At 42.3% G+C, this 16122-nt stretch overlaps 1 protein-coding gene across 3 annotated transcripts in view; it reads left to right on the forward strand.

The window, feature by feature from the left end:
* LOC310854239 (inositol polyphosphate-4-phosphatase type I A-like) overlaps positions 1-16122 on the forward strand; it is a gene marked incomplete at its 3' end in the record, with an annotated part of 85563 nt that overhangs the window by 67868 nt on the left and 1573 nt on the right. The window contains exon 25 of one of the 3 annotated variants that reach the window (XM_083758806.1): positions 3747-3927. The exons of the other annotated variants lie outside the window; for them this stretch is intronic. Coding sequence (XP_083614932.1) covers positions 3747-3927 — 181 coding nt within the window. Of the gene's footprint in view, positions 1-3746; positions 3928-16122 lie in introns of those variants that run through there. 3 annotated transcript variants of the gene reach the window in all.

Here is a 16122-nt window from a genome sequence, read left to right on the forward strand (position 1 = left end):
CTACTACTACTACAGTAGGATGAATTAGCTTTTGTTGAGCTGCAAATTTGGTTTGTGTATACGGTGAAATAAGAGTACCAAATGCACTCTTTACAGGTCCATTCATTGCATCACTTAAACCACATAAACCTTCTAAACATAAACCAATATAACCCAACAAATTGATTCGCCTCTACAAGCTCAACGCATTGCATTGCTTGTAGATCTGCCATTTTCTGCAAAAAACGTGCCCCCCCCCCAGAATAGGGATGTTTGTGTGGCATTTTCATTTGATTATTGTCGCGATTTAGTATCGTTTAATCGCAATTATTTGATTGTGACGTGTATCATTTTCATAATGGTCCCATCTAGGGATGTGATTTTTATTGATAACGAGCATCTTATAGATCAGGCTTATCGAGCCGGTTTCTTATCGAGCCCACTATCGAGCATTTTATATAATTTTGTGGAAAGGCTGGAGACGAAAATAAATTCTGAACAGAACCATTATCTTTTACTAGGACCTTCAAATACAGTACTTTTCTGAGTAGAAGCCAATTAACCTTTTTACTTTGGGTAAAAAATATTGAAGAAACTGTTAACTGGTTAATGTGTGTACCGTCAACTTAAAAAAGCATAATTTAGTTTCCCCGGGCAGCGCTGGTTGGCGGGTATCAATACACTTTTAAACCGACATGTTTCTTTATCGCCTACATGACGCCATGGGCCACTATGCTCGATAACAGGCTTGATAAGCCCAAAGTTAAGTTTGTTGGGTATCTGGTATCAAGCTCCATCCCTAGTCCCATCCCTACATGGGACATTGTATACGCCTTGTGTTTTGTAAGCCAACAGGCACATGTACATGAGTCTTTGTCAAAGTGTATGTGACTGTATGTGTCATGAAGGGCCTTGTATGTATTCTCTGGCCCCTTTTCCACCAGGGTTGAACCGGTTCAGTGTTTCCACTGAGAATGTATTGGTTCAGAACACTAAAAGTTGGTTCGGGAACTGGAACCAAGTAATGGCCGCCGGTTCTTGAAAGCACAAAGGTTCCAAGAATCTAGAACGGCACCAGTTAGTTATTTTGGTGCGAAAAGGGGCCTCTATGTCTGTAAAAAAAAAACACAACTTATCTACTCGTAATTGTGAACCATGTCTGGACCACATGCTGTGCACAATACGGACGTGGCACGCGGCAGCCAGTCGGCATGTTAGTGGCTATATCTCCTGCCCCTCCTGTCCTCCTCCTGACATTTTCATCCTCCCCCGTCCTTCTCTAATTCATTGTCCGCCAAGTCCAAAATGCCCCCTTTTCCCCCCTGACAACTAACTGTGGGGGCATTTGGTTCCATCTTGCTTTGGTATATGAGTCATGAGTTGAACATATTGTATACAGTGCACACTGTGGGAAGAGGCATGTGTCCAGGCTGAATGGTCATGCGCTGGCAGACCCCCGCTCCCTCCCTCCACCCTCTCACACCCTTTCTTTTTCCCCCCCAACCCCTTTCCTGATGTTTGGTCTTGACCCCAGCCGCCCGCCGCAGCACGACTGAGGATGGGAGTCTGGAATTCAATTCACGGAATTAAGAGTAAACACAACGTTAATACTTCCAGTAGAATACCTCCACTGGATGTTAGGTGGAACTTCAATAAAACAGGACTGGGTTACACCACCAGCTCTTATAGTTACTACTAGTTTGTTTATGTTTTTTTGTTTTTTTTTCAAAGGAACTACCCTTAATAAGTACTTTACTTAAGTACAATTTGGAGGTATTTGTACTTTTCTACTCCACTACATCTCAGAGGCTAATATTGTACTTTTACGCCACTACAATTATTTGAAAACTTTAGTTACAGTAGTTACTTTAGATTTTGATTATTACAAAACATACATGAACCATTTTCCGCCATATACATTTCGACCATTAGAAAATAGCCGCTCTACAACATCACAATGTAATATTGTGATATTGTGCTATTTTCAAAAGATTTTGTATACATTTTAAAACTTGAAATGGGACATTCTGCACTGTACTTTTAATACTTTAAGTACATTTTTATACGAATCCTTTTGTACTTTTACTCAAGTATATGTTGAATTCCGGACTTTTACTTCCGTAGAGTGGACAAGAGAACTAAAAGAGAAGTCATTTTATGTTTAGCTGTGCTCTGAAAATAGCCGATCTACAAGCTCACGACGCACTGTGAGATTGTAGATTGGCTATTTTCAGCATGCAACCAAATCTAAAATCAACCATTACGTATATAGGACTAAGCATTGTGTTCCTTTTCCTCCTCAAAAGGTTGTTTCATCATGTTGTCACGAGAATGTCCCAGACCCCATTCTACACCAGTACCCTATAGCAGTGGTGTTCAACCGGTATTCCGGGGACCACTTGAGGGGGTTCCAGGTGGTCCCCAGCTAAATGATGGAGAGTTGGTAACCAAATGGACGCTTGGAGATCTTTAACTCTTTAATGTCTACACAATTAGAATGTAGGAGAGAAATAAAAGTGTATCAATGTTTGCCTGTTATCTCTCCTATGGTGCCACATCAGTACAGCATGGAATTGTGGACAAAATATTATCCAACAATAACAAAATATTCTTTAGTTTGGGGCCGGAGAGGGCAAAATATCATCAAATGGTGGTCCGTGGCTCAAAAGCGGAATAAATAATGAGCCTTGATATGAAAAAGGTTAAAAACCACAGCCCTGTAGCACAGCGCTGTGTTCATTTGAACGGTGTGTGTGTGTGTGTGTGTGTGTGTGTTTCGTGAATTGAATTCTGGCTCCTCACTCCTGATTTAACAAAAAGAGCGCAAAGAAGCTCTTCCTTCCTTACCTCGATATTACCTTCTATTCCTCCATTCGTCTTCATCCCCAAATCTTAAAGTATAGAAAACATGGACAGTCTCTGCAAGCTTCTCTCCTCTCTCACACACGATGTAGAACCTATCTTAATTTTTCTTTCTCTCTCTCTCTATCTCTCTCTTTCTCTCTCCCTCTCTTTCTGTTCCCCACGTTTGCTCACGTGTTTGAATCCTCGTGTGTTTCCGTTCATGTGGTCGGTTCATTTTGTCATTTTGGGGGATTCTTTCATTCATTTGAATCCTTGCTTGTTGTTTTTTTTAACCTAATACCTTTTTTAATATATATATATTTTCCCCCCTCACATATTGTTCTTTGGAATAATTCCTTCATATATATTTTTTTTTTCGCATTTTTTTCCATGTGTCTCCATATTGCATGGTCATGTTCCATCTGTTGCTTCTGGCTTTGCTTGGTCGTCTCCCAATGTCCTCGCCTTCCTCCCTGCTTTGCTCTCATCTCTCCCTGTCCTGTCTGTCTCTCATCTCTGTCTGTCTGTCTGTCTGTCTGTCCTCCCTGTCCGTCTGTCCATCCATCCGTCCTTCCTTCCTTCCTTCCTTCCTTCCTTCCTTCCTTCCTTCCTTCGGAATCCTTCCTTCTTTCCTTCCTTCCTTCCTTCCTTCCTTCCTTCCTTCGGAATCCTTCCTTCCTTCGGAATCCTCCCTCTCATCCAACACTTTCCACCTCACGTCCTCTTTTTGCCTCCTTAATACGCCCTGCTTCCAAACCTCGTCCCATCTAAACCCTTTGCGGCACCCCTCCCCCCCCCCTCCCCCAAATCTCCTCTCTCCTAACAATCCCCCCCCCCCCCCCCCCCCCCCTCAATCACCTTCATTCCGGACCACCATAACCCCTCCTCCCCGGCCTCCCTCCCTCCCTCCCTCCCGGCGGCAGCATTGGGACGAGGGAAGGGGTGATCCAGAAGAACCTGAGTGGCGTGCTGCCGGTGCGTGACTTCCAGCTGGAGCCCAGCCTGCTGTACTCGCTGCCCCTGCTGGCGCTCAGCCCCAACCTGCTGCTGGTGTGGATCTTCCTCAGCGTGGCCTACTTCCTGGCCAAGCTGCGCTGCAGCTGAGCCGCGCCGCGCCCCGGCCCAGACGCGAGCGCTATAGCGGCGCCGCCGGCCCGCGGCGGGCGGACACTTCCCTGAACTTTTTGGTGTTGTGTGTGTGTGTGTGTGTGTGTGTGTGAGAGAGAGGGAGAGAAGAGATCAAGATTAAACCCGGAAGAGCCGATTCTATGAAATGCCTTCTAAATCAGTAGTTCTGTGTGTTAAAAAAATAGTTTAAGTGTGTGTGTGTGTGTGTGTGTGTGTGTGTGTGTGTGTGTGTGTGTGTGTGTGTGTGTGTGTGTGTGTGTGTGTGTGTGTGTGTGTGTGTGTGACTATAAACATTTATAAAGACACAGATGCTTTCTCGGTTTCAACGGTGCGTGTGTGAGTGATATGGACCATAGACAAGGGTGAAACACACTGTTCCTTCCACTAAAGGGCTGTGTGGACTCTCTGTCTCCCAAATGAATGGCCAACAAGCTCCGCTCCGCCCTGGACCTCTTGGATCGTCTCTATGGCTCTCCATTTTCGCGGGTTTACGACCTGTCAGTAAGTCAAGAGGGCATAGGGCTCGTCAGGTCGCTCATTTCCTTTCTACCGGTTTCTTAACCGTCCTCATTGTTTGAAAGGGTACGGCGAACCAAAAATGGATCATTTCTTAGGCATCTGGAAAAAAGTGGCAATGATTCTCCGGACCGGATATGTTATGAGGTGTTGAGTGGTTTGCCATTACTTCCATTACATCTCTTTACACGTTGCAATATATCTGCCCGTAGGAGACTCTATGGTAGTGGACGGCTCGCGTATCCCCAGCCACTCAGTTTACGAGTGGCTCTCTGCTGAGGAACCAAATTTAATGTACGAGCCAAAAAGCAGGTTCTGTATGCATTTGTATAAATCCTCTGCTGTGGGAGGGCAGAGAGGTTTACTCCAACCAAATGCTGGCTGATTCCACGAATGAGCATCACCACCACGCTCTGGTTGGCGGTGTGTTAAAGTACTGAAATCAGCTTGGTGTCTGACGGGGCGAACACTAAACATTCTCTTGCATGCTCCAGAATTCTTCCAGCCGCCCGATGGAATTGAAACGAGAGAGAGTGAGCTTATAAGATCTCCCATGTGCAGTTGTGTAAAGCAGTAGCGTCCGTCAGCAAGTGTCCAGCCTTACTCCTCGTAACAGTATGGCACCCCCCTCCACATTATACCAACGACAACAGCCTATATCTTATTACCGTGAAATACAGTGACAGTTTGTATATTTGTCAAAACGTTCAGTATAGATCCTGCAGAGGTTGTTCGAAGTTCCTACATCACCGTTGGTGGGAAGATACGTGTATACATAATTATGCAGATGACATAATGTTTTCAGAGTTATTATTAATGCAATTTATATCTTCAGCTTTGCACTATAAGGATTCGCTCATTTTGGTTGTGCAATATGTTATAGTTTGCTTGATTTGGTCATGTCTTCCATTGCACATTACCTTACAGGCTAAGAATGTTTTTTTTTAGTTTAGTTTAGTTTTTTTTTTTTTACTTTGGGGCCAAAATCAAGCCAACATACTCTGATCCTTTTTTGCCATATTTGGTAGTTTTATTTTCTTGGATATTTGTACTTTTCTAGACAGCGGAGGAGGTGTTTCTTCTACTTCTAGAGCTAATGCACTTTGCAGCAGACGTGGTTCAGTTGCTATACTAATACTGACATTACTTGTGGACTAGTGTTTACATGATGCAACCTATTAGTAATTCCCTTATTTTTAAGAGAAATGTTTTCAGACCTACAGTATTTTGGGGAAAGTCGTGGTGTTATTGAGGTGTCATTTAAACCAGCAGTGGTTTCCCCAAACCTTTCAGCCCAGGACCCAAAAGAAAAATGACATGTTTTCCCCCGGGACCTAAACTATAGTCTACATTACAAGCCGCGTTGTGAGCTTGTAGATTGGCTATTTTCACTACTTCTGAAACTGGGAACAACTGATTTAAACCACTTAAACACTATACAGTATACATCCATTAAACTATACTAGCCCTTGTTTTGTCCTCCAATCTCCTTGCCGAAAATAGCCAATCTACAAGTAGTGCATTTGTGATCTTGTTTTATGGGCTATTTTCAGCGAATGTTTTCCTACGGTAGTCTCACCGAATGTTCACCTGTCTGTATTATGACACACCCAGCATACGGATGCTATAGAGTTAATGTTGCTAAACGATGGAATCCTTTGGAGTGTTCAATCTAATGTTACTCAGTTTGAGTTTTTGTCCTGGCCTGTGTGGGCAGATTCTGAGGGGTCGGCACCAGTGTTGTTTTTGGCAGAACATTTAGATTTTAGTTTTAGTCAGTCTTTTGAATAGTTTTCATTTGGTTTTAGTCACATTTTAGTCACCTGGAATGTCATGCGCTTTTATACTCTACTAAATCTACAGTTACTGTATACAGTCGACTAAAATGTATTTTGGTGGGCCTTGACGCCGTCGAAATGACTGATTTTACACTTTTGCTGAACATAGCCGATCTCACAACTGTTGTGTGCTTGTAGATCGGCTATTTTCAGCATGCAACAAAGTGTAAAATGACTTTTACTGGATCTCTTGTCCACTAGTCCCTCCCTAACAGTCTAGTTTTTAATTTGTCGTCAAAATTGTCAATATATTTAGTCTTAGTTTTAGTCATCACAGCTTAGTTTTCAGTTAGTTTCCATTTAGTTTTCGTCAGTGAAAAAAGGTAGTCGACAAACTTTTTTCGTCATAGTTTTTGTCGACGAAATCAACACTGGTCAGCACTTGTGTGGTTGGTCCCACTGGGCCGGCAAACATTAGATGGATGAATCCCAGGAGATCTAACTGGATCCATTCGTGAATTTAGCAGTAATTCAGCCCACGTCCGCTTTCCCGTCATTCTTGCCAAATGCAGTGAATAATCAGCTCTGTCCGTCTCGACAAAGTTGAATCTTTATTATCGATCGGATTTTTGGAACGTACTACTGACTAGCATGTAGGATATTCAGGGGGAACGCGTGTTTGATTATGCAGTGTCCTACACGCTAAAGAGCATTTATCAAAGATATTATATATTAACAATATATGTTTACATGTTCTATAATGTATGTTGTAGCTGTAAGAGCGATGGTGCACTTTGCTGACCGGTGTATCATCGATTCCAGATCAGGGGTTCCCAAACTGGGGGTCCCCAAATGATTTTCGAGGGGTACAGTATGCTGTAAGTGTAAGAATACCTGCACATTTTTTAAGTTACAATTTAAGGACATTTAAGACCTCTTTCAATACCTCTGAATTTAAAAGAATAAATAAAAGTAATCTAATAATAAGACCATTAGTATATCAAAACAGTAATCAACAAACTATGCTATAAACAATTCTCAAACATGGCCACATATTTGTCTGTGGAACAGAGTCAAACTAAATGTAATGCCTCAACTCTGGCAACATCAAGTGCTTATAGGGGTGGAGTGGGGGTGGGTCCCCAGTTCAAATATGATTATTTTCTGGGGGTCGCGGCCTGAAAACTTGGGAACCCTTGTTCTAGATGTATTATATTTGTTAGTCATGTGACATGTTGTCGATTGACAAAATTGTAAGCCAACTATGTTAAGCAGTTAAGCAAAGAGCAGTAACTAGTCATTTGGTTTTCTTTGTTCATTGGGGGGGGGGGGGGGTACATTTCAAAGCTCAAGGTGTGAGCATTTAGTTTGAATATAAGTTAAATGGTACCACCTAGTGACCTGGTGGAAACGCTTGTCCCAAAACACGCTCGCCCACGGGTCAAATCCCACGACCTCGGAATGGACGCCACCAGGAATTCCTAAGCGTAACCTCAGTAACACTATGCCTTACCTTGTTCCTCAACTTAACCTCAGTAAAACTATGTCTAAACCTAACCTTATTCCTAAACGGAACCTTAGTAAAACTATGTCTAAAACTAACCTTTTTCCTAAACGGAACCTTAGTAAAACTATGTCTAAACCTAACCTTATTCCTAAATGGAACCTCAGTAAGACGATCTGTGGAAAAAGTGGGGGGTGAGTGTATGTTGGGACAAGCTTTCCGGTCACTGTTTGGTGGCGTGGTCGGTCTCCCGGGCCCAGGCCGTTAGTGCTCTTTGGCTCTGCAGAGTCAATATAGAAAAAATGAAACCAGGTAGAAAATAAGGAATGTATTCATGCTTTGTGCCAAACGCTTCTTCAGTCAGGGTTTTCTATTTTTGTTTAGGTTATAGTTTTTGTCTCTGAGCTGGCTTTAGTCCAGAGTTTTGAGGATATCTTTTTAAAATGTGGGCCTAGAGAGGGGGAATTTGAAAATCCTCGTCTGAAGAATCCAATCCAACTAGCTTCCATTGTTATATGTGCTGTAGATATGATAAGGGATACGCCACCAAAAAACTAAACCATGCCTTCTAAATCCTGTGACACTAGCGTGATCAAGTAGGGATGTTAATTTACACACAAAAAGAATCACAAAAAAGTTGTATCAGTTTCTGACCGACAACAGCGACACACAAGCAACGACTAAAATGGTATATAACAATGTAAGGGTTAAAGTCACAATACTCTAAATGTAAAAAAAAAATCCCACCTTTCGGTGGAGGAGGAAGGTACCTTCAGAATGAGAATAAGATGCGTGTTTTAAACGTACAGTAAGTGCGTTGAATCTATATATTATTAATAATATTACATATTTGAATATATTTACTTGTTTTAAATGACATTCTGACATGACTATATAACCCATTCTGACCGCACCCATTTTGGTGTCGGCATCATGTTATGCTTTAGCTATTGAAAAATAGCAGATCTACAAGCTCATATCGCGCCACCGAGTGGCGCGATACGAGCTTGTAGGTCTGCTATTTTTGACATTTTTGACATTTTTGACATTTTTTAGAATCTGTTCTCAGGTCAGAATGGGTTAATCAGACCAGTGTGTGTCCAGTGGAAACCTCGTGTGAATCTGATCTCAGGTCAGAATGGGTTAAATGACATTCTGACATGACTATATAATATCAGATTGCTGTACAGGTGACACTCACCTAAACCTACAGGAAGCCATTCGGTTTTTCGTCCAGTTCATCCCCGGGTGCTTCTGGGTTTTTTCCTACTAACAACAGCACCCCACATTTAGGGCAGTGGTGTTGACAGATTCTGCTGTTCTATCAGAATGTGTTTTAACCCATTCTGACCTGAGATCAGATTCTAAAAATGTCTATTACATCCTGACAGTTTCATTATTAACCCATTCTGACCTGAGATCAGATTCTAAAAGTGTCTTCGATTTTTCAAAAATAGCAGACCTACAAGCTCGTATCGCGCCACTCGGTGGCGCGATATGAGCTTGTAGATCTGCTATTTTTCAATAGCTAAAGCATAACATGATGCCGACACCAAAATGGGTGCCCGTTCAGAATGTGTTTTAAGAGATCATCTGCACAGAGTCATGGCCTAGTTAACAGCCATGTTCACCCAGAAGCCGACAGGAGTGACTGACCTAAATCTCCAAACCCAAACAAGGAGCACGACATCAGGAGAAAAGTGACTTGAATTCTGCAGAAAAAATTGTTAAATCACTGAATTTGATGCATTTAAAGTCTGCATTTTCCAATTTCTAATATTTAAAAAAATAGTTTAAACTAGATAAGGTTTCCAGGTCTCCACCAGGCCAGGTCAGGTCGTGGCCTCCTTTTTGTTAAAAATGGGCCAATCCTACAATCTTTGAAAGCCAATGTTAGCCAATTAGGATGGAATATGAAATATCGGACAGATCCGTCTTGAATGCATGACTCTAGAGATACTGTGTAACGATTTGCGGGATTTTTGGACAGAATCTGGAGGAGTAATATTAAAAGATGTGTTTTACAAAAGTCGGACTCCTGGTGGCGCTATAACAGTTCTGGAAAATGTGTGGCATCGTCCGGGTTAACGGTGCCGGAGATTAGTCTACATTGTCTCCACCAGGCCGATTTCAGTGGTGGGAAAAGTACTCAAATGTTTTACTTAAGAAAAAGTATCAATACTCAATTACTCTGTCCAGAATTCAAAATGTATGTATGCAAGTACAAAAGTATTGGCATCGAAAAATAGCAGATCCACAAATGTATATATGGCTGAAGTGGTTAATGTATATTTTTTATAATCTAAAAATCTACAAAGTAAGCCGTAACTAAAGTTTTTAAATAAAACTAGTGGAGTAAAAGTACAATATTTGCCTCTGAGAGTAGAAGTATTGGAAATTGGAAATGCTTAAGTACAAATACCTCAGACATTTTCTTAGGTACGGCACTTAAGTAAATCTACTTACTGTAGTCACTTTCCACCACTAACTGTCTGACTTGACTGTGTAAGTCTTAACTTAAGTGTCATTCGCCTCACAAGAGTTGGAATCTCATTTACAGTGACCCAGTAAAGAAATGGATCATCAGACCAAAATAGACACCTCAGGGGTTTCCTCGCATCATCCCCTTGACCCGCTAAAACACACACACACACACACACACACACACACACACACACACACACACACACTCTCTCTCTCACACTCACACTCACTGCTTATGAGCATGCAAGTGATTAAATAAAAAATGCATGTTTTTAAATGGGAAATAACAAATGGTACTAAAAAAATCGAGGAGTACCTTTATTAATTCTGAGAATTTACGTTATGTTAATAACAAGACAAAAATAATATTAAATTAAATTAAATTACATGGTATGTACATTCAGCAAACCCACATCCCTGCTCCAAATGCAAAACCTTAGTGAGAATAAATCAATTTCAATAGATGGTGATTAAATTTTTTAAATACAAGGAATTATTCACCAAGGAAATACTATAATCGCTTAAAACACCCCAAAAGTTATGTCAAGCTTTGTCATATGCAATGCAACCAAATGTAATGTCTTTCTTAAGCAGAAAGATCATTGTCTTATTTTTACTTTTCTTTCTTTCTTCCTTTTTTTTTTTATATAAAGGCGTCTTCCTAAGACAACCCAAATGTTATGGATCAGAGAATATTATATTTGTATCGCTGTACATAAATCCTGTTTAAATGCTTGTTATGTCTAAATGCAATATTTATATTATTATTATATTCTTTATTTATTAAAAATATATATATACTGTATATAAATATACAGTATATATATATATATATATATATCATTATGTACATACATAAGGTGATTATGCCTGTTGTCACTTTATCTCAAAACCAGATGTGACGTCACGTCTTCGCTGGTTTCTGTTACCTGTGTGTCTATAATCTGACCCTACGTTTTAACAGCGGGCGAACAGCCGCGACTCTGGGCGATAAAGATCTCCTAGCGGGCGGTTCTTGCTGTCATTACCGTATGTAATGTAAACGTATCACCGTTCCGCGTGGAGGGTAAACAAATCAACACATGAATTTGATTGGCTATCGCCGGACGATGTCATCCAAAAGATAAATATTGTCGAATATTGTTGAACGATGTTCCCCGGGCCCAGGGCTCGACAGTGCGACTAGGTACTCGCATTTGCGACTAAAAATATCACCGTGCGACTTGTAAAATTAGATTTGTCGCACAGGTGCGACTACATGATTTGACCATTCAATCGTGATAAAGAGAAGTCTCTGTCTACAGCAAGTGCACATTCTATAGTCGCGGTTCTATACCTAAATCTATATTTCTGAACGGCGGTGTCGTTCGCCAAAAAGAGCAGAGCTACAAGCTAACAACGTGTCGAGGCTCAATGCGGCGTTCATTTGGAGATCTGTCCCCTTTGCTCCCACCGCCCCGCCCCTCCCTGTGTTGCTGCTCAGTTCTCTTCCCCACTCTAAATGCAACGCATTAGACTAGAGCTAAGGACCAGAGCTAGTCAGTGGCCTCACTGGCCTGCATAACGAGCAACGTAAAAAAGGCAAAGATCCCCCCACCACCTCCTTCCACCACGCCGAGGTGTAGCCTATATGTCCGATGTTCTGTCTGAACTGAAGCAGTCAGAGCCAAGGAGAATGTTACAATACTAATTCACCATTGAGTAGCCTCTGCACTGTCTAAATGTCACACTCGCATGATGGAACAGCAAGATAAAAACGGATAGTCTGTCTGTCCATCCATTCACTAAAATGAATTGACTATCTATCTGCAATTCTGCATACCAAACTAATAGTCTATCAGTATAAAAACAAATTGATTATATAGATTATATAAAAAAAATATGATATCCAGATGAATATCAATATTGTGATCATTTCTGAAAATATATTGTGATATAATATTGTCATATTGCCTGCCCCTACCCCATATCACTTTATTAAAGAAGAATCACACCTGTGTGAAGTGAGGCCTGAGGGCACTCTTATCATCATACATCATGGTTTAATTTACGTCATAATTATTGGAATTTTGACCTAATTTCTCCGTTCATTGTCAATGAAAATATTCAGACGTTGGGACTAAAGCTGTATATAGGAGGGGCTAGCGCCCCTCAAAAACACATAATTTGATAACTTTTCATCGTGCTCCTAAAATAATTAGTGTGCTACTAGATATTTCAACTTAGGCGCACACGTGCTACTTGGAAAAATGCTAAGCGTCGAGCCCTGCCCGGGCCCACTTTTCGACTATCGCCTCTTTGTAGTTGCTGGGTCCCATAGACAAATAACACACTGCCGGAAAATACGCCAGGCTGCTGCTGCTGTTAAAATACGCCAGGCTGCTGCTGCTGCCTGCTAGTTAAAACGTACTGTTACTGTAACATCTCTTTCTTTCTGTTGGACTCAATGGACTGCGAGTTGAATGTCTATGAACATGCAATCTGTCAGCTCTGGAGAGAACCTGCCCTCACAGCACTGACCTGGAATCGGCTTCTTCAGCTCACATTACAACCTCACAGAGCACAGGGCCGCCGTAATCAATCAATCAATCTTTTCAGACTCTATAGGTCCATATAAAAGACTCTACCGGGAACAACGCAACAACGATGGGGGGGGGGGGGGGGGGGGGGGATAATTTAATTTATGAAAACCTAAAACTGTACATCAGATCTCCTGAGGATGGCATCTAGAGTCCGGACTCCACTCTCATCACAATCACGGTGTAGGCATCTGTAACACCATGGGTCTCGCACGCAGAATGGGACATGCTATTTTTGACAAATGTTACCCCCCCCCCCCCCCAGAATAGAGGGTATGCACATGCATAAAGTGAATTGAGTGGCAAAGTGAGTTTAATGTCATTTAACATTGTTTATGCAATCAGATACTGTAGGTACTGTACTTGTCTGTTTGGATGTATGGGCTGTCAAGGCCAGAAAGTATTGTTTTGCCACTTAGTACTGTAGGTGTTCCCGCATAAGTTCCGGGTATGATGATGATGCCACGCGCATACCCTCTATAGGAATGTTGTGGGCTGGTTAAAAGTTCCTTGAATTGAGCTAAAAAAAAAAAAAAAATTGTAACATTTTAGGAGAAACATCAGCACGGCATTGCTCCAGTAAATATCGCAGTAGAAATGACTCGGCCAGGCCGTAGCGTAACGGTCTGGGCACCGGACTGGTAATCCAGTCGCAGTGTGCCGCGGGTTCGACTCCCGGACCCGACACGGCCTTTACTGCATGTCATCCCCCCATCTCTCTCCCGTTTCCTGTCAGCCTACTGTCTGTCCCTTCAAAAATCAATAAAAGGCGTAAGCCACAAAAAAATATCTTAAAAAAAAAAAAAAAAAAAATGACTCGGCCAGATCGATTCCAGGTCGGTGTCCAGAGACGGTGACGTCTTTCTTCAAGAGCTTTCCACTGTGTGACATTGTTCAACGGTTGATGAGCTAGGCATTTACTCTCAGATATCAACTGGCTTTTTTGTGGGTTTTTTTAACTGTGCTGCGCTACATGAGACACAGTAAATGCATTGCATACCTTGGAAAAGCTACGACCCAAGTGTACCTGAACAGCCGGGCTTGTGCTTTAATAAATGTATTTTTTGTTACGTTTTGTTGGTTTAGTTTTTGTTTCCACCTGCACAATAGAAACATGTTGAACTGACCCAATTATATGAAGGTATATGAAAAGTGGTTAAGTGATCCTTTAAACTACTAATATAGACTCAGAGCAATCTAGTAAGATATAATCTAATTGAGATAGAATGAGCACTTCCGCATGCCATTGTTACAAGTCAACGCTAGTGTCACCACTCTCATACTAGATTACTATTGGCCTCGGAAACCCAGACGTTTTTATTTCCAGGGAGAAAAAAAAAAGTCTGGGACAGAGTCCACTTCAATTTTGCATAGAGTAGCAGACGTTGATCACTCTCTGCTGATTTCTGATTGTCTGCACCTTTGTTAAATTGATGCACACACCACACACACTCCTCTCTCTCTCTGTCACTCTAATTAATTAGTCTCATGTCATGCAGCTGCGTCTAGATTCTCCCGGCGGATCCTGCCGGGAGCTGCCTATTCCATAGAAAGCATAGGTGGACCCCAAGCTAGATTACTCTGTATAGACTGAAGTCCCTTCACTTTACGGCAAGTTATGGTTGCATGTTTGGAATTGTAACAGCTGAAATCAATAATAGGCCTATATCAGTAATCAGATATTAACCTGTGGGCCGCATTTCGTGAAGGTGGGCAACTGACGGCCCTGGTCCCATGCATGATCTAACTGACTAAAACTCTTGTTACACTGTTTACAATGGAAGGTTTCTTTTCTTCAGTGTGGACATTTTGATGGTTCTTCAGAGTACTCAAACGATTGAAACTCTTGTCACACTGCTCACACTGGAAAGGTCTTTTTTCTCTCGTGTGAATACCGGTAAGCAGGTGATCCTTCAATTGAGATAACTCACTGAAACTCTTATCACACTGTTTACAACAGAAAGGTTTTACCCCAATATGGCGCAAATGGTGTCTCCTCAATGCATTTAAATAACTGTAACTCTTGCCACACTCTTTACAGTGGAACGGTTTCTCCCCAGTGTGCACACGCTGATGTACCTCAAGTGTATTCAAACGACAGAACCTCTTGTCACATTGTTTACAATGGAAAGGTTTTTCTCCAATGTGGACAAGCTGGTGAGACTGCAGGGCATTTAACTGGTTGAAACACTTGTCACACTGTTCACATTGGAAAGGTTTTTCTCCCGTGTGGAGACGCTGGTGTGTCTTCAGGTGACTGAAACTCTTGCCACACGGTTTACAGAGGAAAGGTCTTTCTCCGGTGTGGACATACCGGTGCTTGCTCAGAGCACTCAAATCACTGAAACTCTTGTCACAATATTTGCAATGGAAAGGTCTTTCTCCAGTGTGAACACGCTGGTGTGCCTTCAGGCCGCCCAACACGCCGAAACTCTTTTCACACTGTTTACAGTGGAAGGGTCTTTCCCCAGTGTGGACACGCTGGTGTGACTGTAGTGTACCTAACCGGTTGAAACGCTTGTCGCACTGTTCGCACTGGAAAGGCTTTTCTCCCGTGTGGATACGCTGGTGATTCTCCAGGTGGGATAGCCTACTAAAACCCTTGTCACAGTGTTTACAGACGTGTGTTTTCGTTCGTTTGGAAGTCAGTTGATGGGTCTTTACTTCACCTGGCTTGGTAAACCATCGATAACTGTAAGATCTGGCTTCATCTGTGTCTCCTTGTTTCTGGCTGGTCACTGCAGGCCTGGTTGTTTGCTGAACGGCTGCTGATGGGACCTGTCCATTCTTTAACATTTGCCAGTAGAGTTCGCGGTGGCACACCTTCATGTGTTTAAGGAGGAAGAGCTGGGAGGTGAAGGCGTATGCACACTCGGAACAGGAGAAGAGCTGAGTCTCGGACAATTGGGGCTCACTCCCTCCAGGTGCAAAGCTGCTGCTAGGCATCATGGACTTTGAGACTTTTAATACTACTCAATGGGGACTGGTTGTCCGAGTTTAGAACCTGCCGCGGTGGTGTCCGGTAGGAACTCAACCAAAATGCCAGGACCCCTGACACACGGATATCTGGGTTGTAGCACCAAATAATTCGATATATGGCTTGTAAGGCCGAATATCCTGACTCGTGCGGAAGGCGATGAAGTACGTCTTTAGGGCTTGGCTGGATGCTTGTCACGATGACGATGCCAGTCATCTATATCCATGGAGTTCCACATTGGCATGATGTCAACACTAAAGGTCTCCGTTGTCTCCATAATGGAGCTCTAGATTCTAGAGCTCTAGAACAGCCTGGTCCTAATATGGGGTTTGT

This window comes from Protomyctophum parallelum (genome assembly GCF_964188405.1).
Source record: "Protomyctophum parallelum genome assembly, chromosome: 23".
NCBI lineage: Eukaryota > Metazoa > Chordata > Actinopteri > Myctophiformes > Myctophidae > Protomyctophum > Protomyctophum parallelum.